Source organism: Lolium rigidum, chromosome 1, assembly GCF_022539505.1.
Source record: "Lolium rigidum isolate FL_2022 chromosome 1, APGP_CSIRO_Lrig_0.1, whole genome shotgun sequence".
In the NCBI taxonomy this organism is placed as follows: Eukaryota; Viridiplantae; Streptophyta; class Magnoliopsida; order Poales; family Poaceae; genus Lolium; species Lolium rigidum.
Genome location: NC_061508.1, coordinates 211,978,874 through 211,995,264, shown reverse-complemented (window position 1 = coordinate 211,995,264; position 16,391 = coordinate 211,978,874). Strand labels below are relative to the sequence as shown.

General features: G+C 42.2%; 2 protein-coding genes across 3 annotated transcripts; one reads left to right on the top strand and one right to left on the bottom strand.

The window, feature by feature from the left end:
• Positions 1 to 2,045: 2,045 nt before the first annotated feature.
• On the top strand, positions 2,046 to 4,116 carry LOC124689264 (probable pectinesterase 8). The gene is made up of 5 exons (XM_047222823.1): positions 2,046 to 2,443; positions 2,531 to 2,702; positions 2,796 to 3,002; positions 3,084 to 3,343; positions 3,426 to 4,116. Exons 1-5 carry the CDS (start codon positions 2,046 to 2,048, stop codon positions 3,598 to 3,600), a joined length of 1,212 nt encoding a protein of 403 aa, XP_047078779.1. The 3' UTR covers positions 3,601 to 4,116.
• LOC124689246 (UDP-N-acetylglucosamine diphosphorylase 1-like) lies at positions 3,679 to 7,988 on the bottom strand. 2 transcript variants are annotated; one of them, XM_047222805.1, is made up of 15 exons: positions 7,592 to 7,988; positions 7,082 to 7,136; positions 6,821 to 6,972; positions 6,679 to 6,718; positions 6,281 to 6,370; positions 6,085 to 6,191; positions 5,924 to 5,998; positions 5,694 to 5,733; positions 5,509 to 5,591; positions 5,347 to 5,424; positions 5,113 to 5,256; positions 4,962 to 5,029; positions 4,445 to 4,559; positions 4,214 to 4,370; positions 3,679 to 4,107 (listed from the first exon to the last, which is right to left on the bottom strand). In XM_047222805.1, exons 1-15 carry the CDS (start codon positions 7,760 to 7,762, stop codon positions 4,010 to 4,012), a joined length of 1,473 nt encoding a protein of 490 aa, XP_047078761.1. In that variant the 5' UTR covers positions 7,763 to 7,988; the 3' UTR covers positions 3,679 to 4,009. The 2 variants fall into 2 exon arrangements, with proteins under 2 accessions (XP_047078761.1, XP_047078768.1); XM_047222812.1 differs by having other exon boundaries at positions 4,253 to 4,370.
• Between the last annotated feature and the right edge of the window lie 8,403 nt (positions 7,989 to 16,391).

The following is a 16,391-nucleotide window of genomic DNA, read 5'->3' as shown; positions in this document are numbered from 1 at the left end:
GAAACCAAAACCACATGAGAACTTCGAAAACGCCAAACCACAAGAATCTTAGACACGAGATGAAAATATGAGGTAAGACCTCATGTTAGTTTTCCTCCAAAATTTCTGGAAAAGGTTCCATAGAAATTTCAAAGGAATCTTGGATTCCTATTCCTTTGTTCCAAACGACACCATAGAAATCTTTCCTATAGGAATCCTATCCTCCAAAATTCTTTTTCCTATGTTCCAAACATGCCCTAAAATGTGAGGCTTAAAAATTCAACCTTGCGCAAGGCCTCCAAAGCTTGTTGCCAGTACACCGCTTGCTTTGCAAAGACTTAACAAATGAAGGAAAACATGAACTCTGTTGTTTTTGACATATGGGAGAATAGATTTTTTGTTTGCCATTCCCCATTGAGATTAGAGTGTTTGATATATGAATTGTATTGCTAAGGTCGCAACCAAGCAACTCTTAACTTTTTCCTTATTTTTTGGGTTTGAATTTTTCTTATGTCACAACTATAGAAAACTTTGTTGGTATGTTTACTTATACGCATTGGGGTTCCAGAAATTAAGTGGTTACTTGTATTTCCTGGCAACAAATTATTGTGATTTCAGGAACAGTGGGATTACCCAAGGTAGTCAGAGTCGGGTCAATTTTTGTCGGGCGGAATCGAGTTGTAGTATCGAATCGTAGAATCTGGTATCCTACCATACTTACTTATAAAAAATCTTTTTATCCCGCACAATTTTTTTAATAGTGTAATGAACATAAAAATAATAATCCATAAAGTCTATAGCAATAATGTTCGAGGGATAAATCATTTAAGATTTCGCAATTAAATAAAGGGTACGTAGTGAAGCAAGTGAAAGGGGCTTAGAATGTTTAAGTAGTATCCTTGTATAGTTTAGCGGATGGGAAAATAATGAGTTAGTAGAATCAAAAATCTATAAAAAGAATCGAGATTATACATTATTGTAAAGAATTCTATGATTTGGATCGGGACTCAACATGGATTCTACCCGATTGGGATTCATAGTAGAATTTGGATCGATATGATGATTTAAGATCGTCAAATCGTAGAATTCTAGTAGTAGGATCGGGATTTTGACTACCTTGGGATTACCAGTCTCCTTGTGGTTTGGTTTCTTCAACAGTGGAACTGGTCATTTTATGCTGAATTTTCTTTTTCTGTATGTGGTGTGCAGGCCTTTGTTAAAAACTGTAACGTTCAACGTTTTTGGGGAAGGCGTTCCAGCTGGATCCACAGGTGGCACCGGGAAAAAGGCATTCACCGCAGCTTGAGATTATGAGTAGTTGTAGATAAAGTGTTAACGCAGTATTCGTCTAGCTTTGGTGTTTTGGCATCTGTTGCTAGGTCATGAAATGTAATCGTGCAAGTCTTGCTTAGATAGCGTTGGTTATGCAAAACGTGGTAGCTGTTGTGCAGTGGTTGGCTGGTCCTATGGCATACTACAAACCTTATTTGAAGCAATAGCATCAAGAGCCTGTTTCTTTTCAATCTAATGATGGTGACGTGCATTCTGTTCTGTTTACGTCTTGTTGGGATCAAGGTAACAAATTATTCACCTTATTGCTGACCCGACAAACAGAATCAGTCTCATTTGATTTTGTGCTCTACCAGGTTTATGTTAACTTTTAAATATATATATAGTTTTAATTTTTTTAAAATACTGCCCCCCCTGGAGCTTGTCCTTCATTTGTCCATCGCGTAAGAAGCACTATTTCCACGTGATCTTTTGGTTTCCTCAATTGGCCAATGTGAACCTATCTTCGAAGCAAGTACTACTTCGTCGGACCATCTCTGGATTCCGACTATGACATCGAACGCTTTTTGGCCATTCATGAAAAATGCTTTCATTGTTTAGATTGGTAGCTGCTCTAGGCTGCTGTTTTATGCGGCGTTTCAAGCTTGAAGAAAGGAGATCGGTTGTCTGCAAGACATGCAATATAAGCTTCTTCTTAAAGTGCATCTCATCCTGTTAGAACCCCCCACAAACTCATCTTCTATTCCCAGGAAGTAATCAAACTTGGAGCAATACAGATGAGCGCCAAAGCCTTCTCCCTCTCTTTCTGCATACCAGCTGCAATTCTGCTCATCTTTGCTCATCCCAACAATCCAACCACTTCATTCCTTGGAGCCCTGCTTGATCTGTCAACCCCTTCCTCTCCATTTAATCTGCTCAAGGTTGATTATCTTTTCAACCTTTATCGCCGTCGTGGCGCGTATAACCCACCCTGCGATGATTTCCCGCCGTACTTTCCACCACTCTGCGATGATTTCCCGCCGTACTTTCCACCTCCTGACACAGAAGCAACGTCGATCTTCTGCGTCGACCCGAATGGCTGCTGCGACTTCACCACCGTGCAGTCCGCTGTCGATGCTGTGCCAAGATACAGCAAAAAGAGGAATGTCTTGTGGATCAACAAGGGCATCTACTTGTAAGCGATTTTGATCAAATTGGCAGGACTTCATGTTCAGAATGCAGAATTAATAAATGTTCCTTTACTGAAGCTGCATTGTTACAGCGAGAAGGTGACAGTCCCTGCGACCAAGCCCAACATCACATTTCAGGGGCAGGGATTTGATCTGACGGCGATCATGTGGAACGACACCGCCAACTCGTCGCATGGCACCTTCTATAGTGCTTCGGTCTCTGTTTTTGCAACCGGCTTTGTTGCCAAGAACATCAGCTTCATGGTAACCACAGACACTGCAGATCATGTTTCAGTTAAGTCACATGCACGCACCCCGAGTAGCTATGTTAACCCTCTTATCATTCATCCTCACAAGAATGTAGCACCAATCCCAAGACCCGGTGATGTCGGTGCCCAGGCAGTCGCTATCAGGATCAGTGGTGATCAAGCGGCGTTCTGGGGCTGTGGCTTCTTAGGGGCACAAGATACGCTGCACGACGATAGGGGCAGGCATTACTTCAAGGAATGCTTCATTCAGGGCTCTATTGACTTCATCTTTGGAGATGCTAGGTCACTCTATGAAGTGAGTAAAACATAGAACATTTCAAGCGTTGGAAGATAGAGCGCCGAGTTCACTAACTGCTTCCACATGTGTGTTTCTCAGAATTGCAGATTGATATCCATAGCAGATCCTGTGCCTGCAGGGGTCAGAACCATCACTGGTTCAGTTACTGCGCAGGCCCGGGAATCCAACCAAGACAACAATGGCTACTCGTTTGTCAACTGTAGCATTGGCGGCACCGGTAGGATATGGCTCGGGCGAGCATGGAGACCTTACTCCCGTGTTGTCTTCGCATACACTTCGATGTCGGACATCATCGCATCCGATGGATGGAATGATTGGAATGATCCTTCAAGAGATCAGTAGGCCTCCTGCACTGCTAGTGTTTCCTGGCATTAATCAACAATGGACGCTAACATCAGTTTTTATGATTTGCATTGGCAGGAATGTATTTTATGGAGAGTACAAGTGTACAGGTGATGGTGCAAACCTGGCAGATAGAGTACCGTATGCTCTGAAGCTCAGTGATGTGCAAGCATTACCTTACTTGAACACATCTTATATCGATGGAGACCAATGGTTGAAGCCATACTGTGACTCGCTAGTATCTCCTTGGTGAAATCATAGACGCTCAATTTAAGGATATCCAACATTATATCAGACAAGCAAAGATGAGAAGTTGGCACGAATCCACTCATTGGATCCAATAATATAGCACGCCACATGAACTGTGCAAAGAACAATATTCGAAATTTTAGAAATACATTGATTTTGACAAAGATTGGATTGTGCTCTGTGATGAATCTACACTTGAGCAACAAATGATACACTGGGAGACTCGAGCAGGGGAGGAGTAGCCTGTTGTGTCGCATTACAATGCTCAGTACTCACAAAACCATACGAGCTGACTAATATTGACACTCTAATTGCAAGAGCTCAGGTCCAACCATCTGACCCCATGTCCTTTCAAAAATAAAACAGCAGACCTCACCATCGTGTATGCAACTGCTTCTTTCGACAGCCGCTACCTAGAATGAGATCTCACTTGGTGCATGGAATGTTCGTCCACGACATATGGCTTCTAGGTTCTCTCCAGAATAAGAACATAGCGGGGACACTTCGACACCTATTAAGTACAAAGTAAGTAAGTTATCATAACAATTATTGAGTTTCTATCTGAAAATCTTCTGTTGTAAGATTCTAAGAAATGTTGGTAACATTTGGAACGTTACCAGTCATGTACAAGGGCACAGAATGCGTCAGAAAGCCACCTGCAGTAACTACCCATCGGCTGTGAAGGCGAAGTACCATTAATCTCGCACTGTCAGGAGTGTCGTAAGGTGCACCATTAGCATTCTTTACCGGTGCAAATTCCTCCTCCCGCACAACCTGAAGTGTAAGTTGTGAGCAAGTCCCCTGTGACCTCAAGACAATAGTTTGAGCAATAGTGAACCTAATCGTACCTCGAAAAGTGCTGTTGAGGGTGAATAGTTGAATACATCGAATATAAACTGTTCAAGCTTAAGGCCTGTTGTGTACCCATGGATTGAAGGAATCTTCTTGTCCGCTAGATGGTAACTGGGATACGATTTTCAAGTTTAAGCACAAACTGTATGATGATACTGAAATGGTGATTGCTGGTTGAAGATATCAATAATGGCATGCCTAATTAAAAGATGTTTTACAGCTGATTATCTAGCAAGAAAAAAAAAGCTGGTTTATTAGGAGAAGTTAGTTCAGACGAATTTTTGAAGTAATTTAATTGTTTATATTCTCAGTACACAACAATAAAGAAAGCCAACAGCACTGGTGAACTCTTCCAAAAGTTGTTCTCTCTAATTGTACCAGTATACATAAAGCTACATAAACTACAGTGATTATATAACGACATACGATTGAACAACAGTTTTATATACATAGAACAAGCACCATGAATGCATGAACTCAAGAACAAAACAATGCCGTGATAGGAATACTCACACACTGTCTCTCTCAAGACTATTGGTTACTTGATTAAGAAAATCCAAACTGAACATATGCAAGCACACCTGCCAAAATAAAGTGAATACAAAATTATGAGTGCACATAGAAGAGGTGGCAGTGGAGGGGATGAGGAACTGAAGAAGCATACATTGCTCCAACAATAGCGAAGGCGCCCTGTTGTTTGATTGATTTCAGTAGTCATAGCTGCATCCATTTCGCTGTACTCAACCACAGAGAGAGGCCCACCCCTACCACGCTGAACAAAAACTCCAACTTTCTCTTGTGGATATGCCTATTAAATATATAACCATAAACAGTTAATGAGGTGCATAACTGGAGTCGAAGACTAGCTAATCAATCTGCCAGGATTTGGTTCACATACCTTCCTTACGACCTTTGCAGCAGCAGACACACCCTTGTCAATAAAGTATCCTAGGAATGTTGGATCTGCAACACGGACCTTTGGCAAAGAGAGACTATTATTTGAAAGATTAAAATGATAGTAAGTTCCATAAGAGATCTTGCAAATAAAAGATGCACTCACCAATGCATTATCAACTCCATAGCAATCAACATATTTCACACCTCTTGCAGCCATATTATCCAGCAACTTTTTAGATTTTAGAGCTGAGGTACGGTGGAAGATAAAAATGAGTATAAGAAAAAAAAAACTTACAAACACCAAAATATAAAACTGATGATTGTGTTACACTGATGTGCTATGATTACCAGCATATACTCCCCCATTGCCATCTGGAGCCCTCGCCACCTGGTTTTGATTAGAACATTGCAAAAGACATCACTACAACCGGAGAATAAAAGCATTGAACTAATTCTATTATCATAACATTTGATCTTAATTCTGCTAGTCCAACACATAGTTGAGTTGAAAACTTGCAATAAACCAATGTGTAGGGTTTAGTGAGGCGAAAGTAAAATTTAAAACAAATCAAGGGTACCTTATATGGTGTCTCCATAATAAACCTTCCATCGGGAGAAACACAAGGGAGCGTGCCTTGCTGGAAAAAGGTCACCTATATATACGAAATCAAGCCAAAGATAATTGTTAGCAGATATATAGGAATTTCCCGTCACCAGAAAAGTCATGTATTATCCTTACTTGGTCAGGCTCTAAGCCAAAATATCGACGGCTTTCAAAGAATTTACGGGTGGCTTCATCAGTGAAGGGGCTAGTCATTATATACCAGTGGATTTGCACAGTGTTCCCTGGAGCAGCAAACAGTGGACAATTTGAGCATGAGAATGTTAAGCAAAGAACAAAACAAATAATTAGCAGACATTCTGGATTCAATTACCATCGTTGGAGCGAGCAGCCAGCTTTTGAACACACAAAATTCTTTCGGCTTGAAGTTGGAAAAGTGACTTTCCTGATGGAAGCCCAATACCTGAGCAGAAATCAGAGATGACTCAGATCAATGTGAACTTGGGTATTATTGAGAAAACTACTATGGCATGGATAACAAATGTGGTACAAAGCACTTGCAAACGCTTCCTTTCATAATTAAGGTGGATAAAATAAAGCATGGGAATTTTTTAAGATAACATCGGCTTCCCCATTTGAAGTCTACAATCGGGAAAGACAAGACTTCACCAAATAAGAAACTAAAAATGGAATCAATCTGTTGTTTTAAATACACAGCATTTGTGGCATACAGTGAATGAACATGCCAGGACTTTGAGTAGAGAGACTTACTGAAACACCCCTTAGGATCAGAACTGCCAAGCCGTGTTCCCTATCCACAATTGAAACAAGCACTATAAGAAATTTTCTCCAGTGTGCTATGCATAATCTACTATAAACCTAGGCAAGCTAGGGAGGGCAGTCTTTAGAGTACCTGACCACCAGCCAAAAGTACGACAGCCAACTTTCCCTCTGCAATGGCTTTTAAACCCCTCCTCCACCACCTTTCTTTGTCCTCGGCAGTTCTATCATCCACCGTTGCAACACTTGACTCCGGCACAGGCTCAACCACCGGCGCAGGAGCGCCTGTGATTTAAAGCACCATCATAAATTCGTTCGAGTACAACCTTTCACAAGCTCACGTGGCTTACTAAGCACAGGAAATGTCTATGGAGGAAAGGCCTCTCGGTCTCACCTTGTGACCGGAGTGAGCATCGAACAATCCGGTCGATCCTGGCAAGATCTAGGCTCTGCAATGCAGTTTATGAACTTCAGTTAGCCACGGTGGTTGGCAAAGTCGTTCCAAGACAAAAATGCATCGACAATGGCAATTCGTTTTGCATATCAGATGACAGGTTATTTGAATATGTCCAAACAGAACTGCAGCTGAATTACGACCACGATGACAGCTCTAATGTCTGCCATCGCCAACTAACTAAAAAGGATGTTTTTACTGCTACTTTCTGTTTCTAATTCTAATGAGAATATGAGATCAGTTGGATACTTGAATCCAGGCACAAGGAATAGCGAAATTAAATCTGTACACACACAGGTTTAAGAGATCAAATCTCCACAAAATTTGCTAACCATAACCAATCAAGAGTTTCAAGTCATGTGAACACTTCAAGCAGAGTACCAAAATCTTGTCTTGGGCCCGTATAAGAAGTTTAAGAGCAACTCAGAGCGCAATTGGGTTGTGGCTCACCTGGATGTCCCGGACAAGGAAGTCGCGCTCCTCCGGCGCGAGCTCATCCCAGAGCGCGAAGGCGCCCTCCTGGCCGTAGTCTTTGAGCCTCTCGAGCAGCTCCTGCGGCGCCGCCGCGCCCCACCCGCCAGCAGGCGCCTGCGCCGCCGCTGCCACTACCAGCTCCGCCATCTCCCACCTCCAAGACCAAGAGAAGCGAGGCGGGGAGGGAGTGCTGGATCAGGGACACGCGAGAGATCTGCGATTGGGCAATGATGGTGGCTAGCGCGATCCAATCTCGATCTCGAGCACCAGCTGGGAGGGATGATGGCTAGCGTGATTGGATCGTCAGCGGCGTCGGCGCGTTGTGTTTGTGTCAGCGCGTGCTGAGGAGGTGCTGCTGCCTGCTGCTGCTGCTGCATCTCTGTACCATATTCGCACTTTATTCCTGCCACTGAATTCCCAGCTCCGTCAAGTTTCCATTGAAAAATAATAAAGGTGCGAGATTATCGGCTTCTTATTTAGAACGGACTCCATTTTTCTCCCGTCGCTTGGATTCGCCAGAGGATCTTTTTCCCTATTCCAAGTAAAATTAAATTAAACCATAAATAGTAAGACTAGTCATAGTTTTTTCTTCTTTAAAATGGGTATATCCTCGATCTCTGCATCAAGCGATGCATACGGCTGCTTTTATTACAATCAAAACAGTCTTACAACAAGCATCGTCATAGTGGGAGTAATCTACAAGTTACTATCTTTATAGTGAACGAAATTAGTGCGCACGGGTACACGTACATTCCATATGAAAAATTTCAATTTATGTGAAAATGGAAATTCATATTTATGTGAACAGTACAAAACCAGTCATTATAGTGTCATTTAGACATTTTTTATTTTCGTGTAGGCGACATACAATCGAATTTTTCCGTGAAAATTTACACAACTAAGTATCAATATAATATGTACATGCAAGAATTATATTTAAAAAAAGAATGTAATAGCATTTTTTCCAATATTGTAGAAAACGGGTGCACGCGCACCCGGGTACACCCAGGTATTTTCCGTAGTGACATATACTCCATTAATAATTTCGGAGTAACTAGTTACCACAACCCTTTTTTTCAATTAGTGATTTTTCATGTCACCAAAATACTTAGTTGACATTGCATGTAGTAATGTGTTACTACCATGGAAAAAAATAGCGCGCTATTTCGGCGCTAATAACGTTTTTTAGGCCCGCTACATCATTTCGCTATAGCGTTTATAAGCACGCTAAAGCATATTTTTTGACTATTTTGTTATAGCGCGCTATTTTTTTCCTTGGTTACTACATATATTACTCCTACTATAAGTAGTCTAATGAGCGGGTACTTTTAGATAATGAAAAAAAATGAAGAACTAGTTACCGCAACCTTCTATTTGTTCAATGAGTGTGGATTTTGTACACCCATGGATGAATGCGTGAGCAATATGTACCATTCATGGTAGTCTGAACGGTACAGATAGATTCCTCACCCTTACGTGTCACTGCCATCCGCTGGTCCCATCATTTGCTCCGCCTGATAAGAAGAGAACAGTTCCACCCTTACGTGTCACCGCCATCTGCTTCTTATTTAGAACGGACTGCATTTTTGTTTGGATTCGGATCCAGAGAGATCTTTTCATTATTCCAAGTAAAATTAAATTAGACCCTAATAGTGGGGAGTAACCTACAAGTTAGTATCTTTACAGTGAGCGAAGTTGGTGCACACGCATCCTATTATGAAAAATTCTAAAGATACGGAGTATCTTAAAGTTTCAGAAAAAAATAAAAAAATACACTCATGTATATATTATGTTAACACTTACTTGTGCAGATTTTTGGCATAAAAATACCATCATATGTGAGCTACACATAAATGTGAAAATGGACATTTATATTTAGTACAAAACCAATCAGTATAGTGTCATTTAAACATTTTGTCATTTTCGTGTAGGCCACATAGAATCAAATTTTTCGGTGAAAACTTACACAAATATCAACATAATATGTGCATGCAAGAATTTATTTCCAATTTTTTTGAAAATTTCAAATAGCATTTGTCCAATATTAGAGAAAATGGGTGCACACGCACCTAGGTTCATCCTGGTATTTTCCGTAGTAACATATACTATATGGTATCATGAAAAATCATATTTATTAGGTTGTTTACTCATCTTGTCTTGAAATATGTAACGTGATAGTAACATACTCAATTAATGATTTCGGAGTAACTACTTACCACAACCTTTGTTCAATTAATGATTTTTCATGTCACCAAAATACTTAGTTGATATTGTATGTAGTACCATGTTTGATATGGGGTGGCCCGATCTTCTCAGTATGCAACGGTGGTGATGATGATCACGGAGTGATAGCAGCGGAGGAACACGACGATGTAGTGGATGATAACTTGTATGACGCAACGAGATCTCTCGATTGGTCCCTGTCGCCAATGCAACAGCTCTCAACCCTGCAAGATATTCGCAACTCCACACACTTGCGCACGTAGCCGCCGACCACGAAGCGGTAAGTTGCAATCTACTAATTCCCAATGGAATAACAGATCACACAAAACTTTCAAATCTACACCAAATCAAGCAATATGGTGTAGGGATTCAATAGTTTTGCAGAGCAAACAACTAAGAACTAGGGTTTATCTTAAACGTGGTCTCCCGCAACTTTGGGGGCGTCCTGGGCACTTATATAGGGGTTCAGGACGACCTCAGGTCGAAAAAGTACGAAAATAACCGACCCAGAATAGATCTGGTCGAGACAGACTCGGAGTCGGCTGATACGTCTCCAACGTATCTATAATTTCTAATGTTCCATGCTAGTTTTATGACAATACCTACATGTTTTGTTCACACTTCATATCCTTTTTATGCATTTTCCAGAACTAACCTATTAACAAAATGCCGAAGTGCAAGTTCCTGTTTTCTGTTGTTTTTAGTTCCAGAAATCTTACACATGAAATATTCTCGGAATTGGACGAAATCAACGCCCAGAATCTTATTTTTCCACGAAGCTTCCAGAGAGCCAGAGAGGCAACAGAGGAGAGCCCTGGGGGCCCCACCCCACAGGGCGGCACGGCCAGGGGGGCCTATGGTGTGGGACCACCAGGACTCCAACGACATCGCCCTTCCGCCTATATATTCTCTCCGCCTCGAAAACCCTAAAAAGAGAAGCCACGGGACGAGAAAAGTTACGCAGCCGCCGCCATCGCGAAGCCAAGTTCGGGGGACAGAAGTCTCTGTTCCGGCACGCCGCCGGGACGGGGAAGTGCCCCCGGAAGGCATCTCCATCGACATCACCGCCATCTTCATCGCCGCTGCTTGTCTCCCATGATGAGGAGGGAGTAGTTCTCCCTCGAGGCTAAGGGCTGTACCGGTAGCTATGTGGTTCATCTCTCTCTCCCATGTGATCTTTATGTGATCATGAGCTTTGTATCACTATTAATCTATGTGCTACTCTAGTGATGTTATTAAAATAGTCTATTCCTCCTTCATGATGTAATGTTGACAGTGTGTGCATCATGTAGTACTTGGCGTAGGTTATGATTGTAATCTCTTGTAGATTATGAAGTTAACTATTACTATGATAGTATTGATGCGATATATTCCCCCTTTCATAGCTATTGTTGACAGTGTGTATGCTATGTTAGTACTCGGTCTAAATTGCAATGGTCTATTATGCACTCTAGAGGTTACTGAAATATGAACTCCGGATGTTGTGGAGCTTGTTTACTCCGGCTTGAGGTGTGCTCTTGTAGCCCTACACAATGAATGGTGTTTGTTATCCAACAAGAGAGTGTATGTAGCAAAAGTGAGGAGAAGTTATTTATTTGTTATGTGATCAATGTTGAGAGTGTCCACTAGTGAAAGTATGATCCCTAGGCCTTGTTTCTAAGCATTGAAACACCGTTTCCAACAAGTTCTGCTACATGTTTACTTGCTGCCATCTTTATTTCAGATTGTTATTACTACTCATATTCATCCATATCACTTGTATTTCACTATCTCTTCGCCGAACTAGTGCACCTATACATCTGACAAGTGTATTAGGTGTGTTGGGGACACAAGAGACTCCTTGTATCGTAATTGGGTTCGATAAACCTTGGGTGATTCACTTAAGGGAAACTTGTTGTTGTTCTACAAACCTCTGCTCTTGGAGGCCCAACACTGTCTACAGGAATAGAAGCGTGCGTAGACATCATCGGCCGGTCTGGAGGCCGGTCGACCGGGTCTGGGACCGGGCTAGCCAGTTCAAACCGGGCCTGGCGCCGGGTGGTGACCGGGCGACGGTACGGGGCTTACTGGACATCGCCCCGGTTGGCACAAGTCAGAAATCCGGTTGAAACCGGATGGATCCGGCGTGGGGGCCGGTCGGACCGGCCCTGGGACCGGGCGGCCCGGCGGTACGGCCGGTTGACCGGTCCTGGCGCCGGCTGGAACATCTCCTCCTCTCGCGCATGCCTCCCGCTCCTCCCTCGCACGTCCATGGGATGTCTTCACGTCCAGCTCCATGTCCAGCTTCATGTCCATCTTCTGGTCCCGCTGCTCCTCTCCTCCTTGTGCGATGCTTGGTTCCTCTTCATACCTGATCATACATAAGTAATTGGACTTAGGCAGTATAAAGTTCTCATCGATCAAAGTATCATTTAGAAACAAGTTCACATGTTGTTTAAGTAGCTTCGCACGAGCTCGTGTCATTGGTCCAATCCTGACTTCATTGGACTTGAGCTTCACAGCAGGATCATCTTATTGTAATGACGGAGGTAGTAGTGAGGTAGGGATGTCCTCATCATCTCCCCCCTTCAAAAGGCGTCGACCTCGACGCTCCAAGGTCTTCTCCGTCATATGGTGTCAAATCAGCAACATTGAAAGAATTACTGACACCAAACTCATCAACTGGAAGATCTATCGAGTATGCATTATCATTGATCTTGGCAAGCACTTTGTAAGGACCAGCACCACGAGGAAGCAACTTGGACTTCCGCAGCTTTGGGAACCTATCCTTGCGAAAATGTACCCAAACCATATCACCAGGCTTGAACAATATTTCCTTGCGCTTCTTATTCATCCTTGCAGCATTGTTCTTGCCTTTCTTCTCTATCAACTCTTTAGTCTTCATATGTATCTTCCGTACAAAATTTGCCCTCTTGAATGCCTCCATATTAACTCTCTCATGTATGGGTAGAGGCAACAAATCAAGCGGAGTAATGGATTTGAAACCATACACCACCTTAAACGGACACAACTCTGTGGTAGAATGTACCGCCCTATTGTAAGCAAACTCCACATGCGGCAAACACTCTTCCCACTCCTTCAGGTTCTTCTTGATCATGGATCTCAACAGTTGTGACAATGTTCTATTCACCACTTCAGTTTGACCATCAGTTTGGGGATGACAAGTAGTGATGAAAAGCAGCTTCGTCCCCAGCTTTCTCCACAGCATCTTCCAGAAGTAGCTCATAAACTTCACGTCACGTTCAGAAACAATAGTCTTCGGGACTCCATGTAGACATACAATCTCCCTGAAAAACAGGTTAGCAATATGCGACGCATCGTCGTTTTTGTGGCAGGCAATAAAGTGTGACATCTTAGCAAATCTATCCACTACCACAAATATAGAATCATGGCCTCTTTTAGTACGCGGCAAACCCAACATAAAATCCATACTAATATCTTTCCAAGGTGTAGTAGGTGTTAGTAAAGGAGTATACAAACCGTGAGGCTTCAGCTTGGACTTGGACTTATTGCAAGTAATGCACCTCTTCACATACCTGTCCACGTCCCGCCTCATCTTTGGCCAATAAAAGTGGTCAGCTAGCATGAGTAGCGTCTTCTCACGCCCAAAGTGACCCATCAAACCTCCAGCATGTGATTCCTGCAATAAGAGCAAACGCACAGACGATTCTGGAACACATAGTTTGTTAGCTCTAAACAAGAACCCATTATGTATGTGATATTTTTCCCATGCTTTACCAAGAGCATATAAGCGATATGGTTCAGCAAAATCATGATTAGTAGCATAAAAATCACATAGTATCTCTAAACCAGGAATTTTAACATCAAGTTGAGTTAATAGCATATTCTTCCTAGATAGAGCATCAGCAACAATATTATCTTTTCCCTTCTTATGCTTAATAATGTATGTAAAAGACTCAATGAACTCAACCCACTTAGCTAGACGCTTATGCAAAGTAGATTGGGCTTTCAGATATTTCAAAGCTTCATGATCAGAATGTATGATAAATTCTTTTGGCCACAAGTAATGTTGCCAAACCTCAAGAACTCTAATTAAAGCATACAATTCTTTATCATATATAGGATAGTTCAACTTAGCACCATAAAGTTTCTCAGAAAAATATGCAATTGGGCGACCCTCTTGCATCAACACACCACCAATTCTAATACCACTAGCATCACATTCAATCTCAGATTGCTTATTGAAATCAGGAAGTACAAGCAACGGTGCAGAAGTTAACAATCGTTTCAGTTCATCAAATGCATGATCTTGGGCTGCGCCCCACATAAAAACAACACCCTTTTTAGTCAAGTCATTCAAAGGTGCAGCAATAGTACTAAAGTTGGGCACAAATCTTCTATAAAACCCAGCTAGACCATGAAAACTCCTTACTTGACTCACATTCATGGGAGTAGGCCAATTTTGAATAGCTTCAATTTTAGACACATCTACTTCTACTCCATGCTTAGAGACAACATAACCAAGAAATATGACCTTATCTTTGCAAAATGTGCACTTCTCAAGATTACCATAGAGTTTATTATCACGCAACACTTGCAAAACATGTCGAATATGCATAGTATGATCAGATTCATTGCGGTTGTAGATTAATATGTCATCAAAATACACAACCACAAACTTGCCAATAAAATCATGCAAAACATGGTTCATCAGTCTCATGAAAGTGCTAGGTGCATTAGTTAAACCAAAAGGCATTACTAACCACTCATATAAACCAAATTTTGTTTTAAAGGTTGTTTTCCATTTTTTTTTTGACACCTTGGTTGTTTTCCATTCATCCCCTTCTTTCATCCTAATTTGATGATAACCACTACGCAAATCAATTTTAGAGAAAACATCAGCACCACTCAATTCATCTAGCATATCCTCTAAACGGGGAATAGGATGACGATATCGAATAGTAATGTTGTTTATAGCTCTACAATCTACGCACATACGCCATGTACCATCTTTCTTAGGAACTAGAATAACAGGAACATCACAAGGACTAAGGCTTATGCGGATATAACCTTTGTCGAGTAGCGCTTGTACTTGCTTCTGTATCTTCTTCGTCTCTTCGGGATTTGTTCTATATGGTGCCCTATTAGGCAGCGAAGCTCCGGGGATCAAGTCGATTTGATGCTCAATACCACGCAATGGTGGTAATCCTGCGGGTACCTCCTCCGGAAACACGTCGCCGAATTCCTGCAAAACATTAGAAACACCTAGAGGAAGAGGGGTCATGTTGTTAGAAACCAAAACCGTACCCCTGTACAAAAGCACAAGAGGCATGGCCGTAGGATCCTCACTAAATTATCTCATGTCTTCTTTGGTGGCTAATGAAACTAAGGAATTCACTCGCTCACTTTTCGTTATATCACTCACAATATTACAATTCTCTCGCCTATCTAAAGGTGCATCCTCCAAGTTTACTTCAACTTTCTGACGAGATTCATTGACAATCTGTTGTGGTGACATAGGCTGTAAGTTAATTTTCTTGCCCTTGTACTCCAAGTGATATGTATTGGCACGGCCATTGTGTTGCACAGAACGGTCATAGAGCCAAGGCCAACCCAATAGTAGGCGACACACCATCATAGGAACAACATCAAAATCAATGCAATCCTTATACGGTCCAATCTCAAACTCAACACGCACCATGTGGTTTACCTTCATCTCACCACTGTCGCTCAACCACTGAATATAGTATGGATGCGGGTGCGGTAGATACTTCAACTTCAGCTTGGTACACAACTCCTTGCTTGCTAAATTGCGGCAACTCCCGCCATCAATAACGACCTTGCAAGCCTTGTCAGGACCAACTAAAGCCTTAGTTTGGAACAAATTGTAGCGCTGAGTAGATGCACTAGGCAACATATTAAGAGCACGCTGAGACACAACAATAGTGCGAGCATCAGACGGATATGCATCTTCACCATCAGTGTCATAGTCATCATCTTTTGGAGCATTAGGATCAACATCATCTTCAGTCTCATACTCATTGTCCTCATTGATAATCATGACTTTGCGGTTAGGACAATCTCTTTTGAAGTGACCCTTGCCACCACATGTATGACAAGCCATATCACGGTTGCGCGTGGTAGACATGCTAGAACCACTCGTACTTGCAGCAGATTCGGACTTCTTTGCATTATACACATTGGAGACCGGCTTGCTAGGCGGAGTAGAGTAAGGGGCGGAGCGCGTCGATGGCGCCGGCGCCGTAGGTGGGGGCGCACGATGCGTGAAGTGCCCAGCTCCCGTAGCACGGCCCTTAACCTTTGCTTCTTTCGCCAACTGTGATTCAGCTTCTGTTGCATGATGTAACAATTGGCTCATATTGGTGTAACTGTAGTGACGAACAATGCCTTTGATATCATACTTCAATCCATTGAGAAAACACTGCATTGTCATCTCTAGAGACTCACGGACACGGCCACGCTGCATAAGCATCTCCATCTCCATGTAGTATTCATCCATAGTCTTCACACCTTGTCTCAATAGGGTCAACTTATCATATATTGTACGCAAATAATTAGTGGGCACAAAACG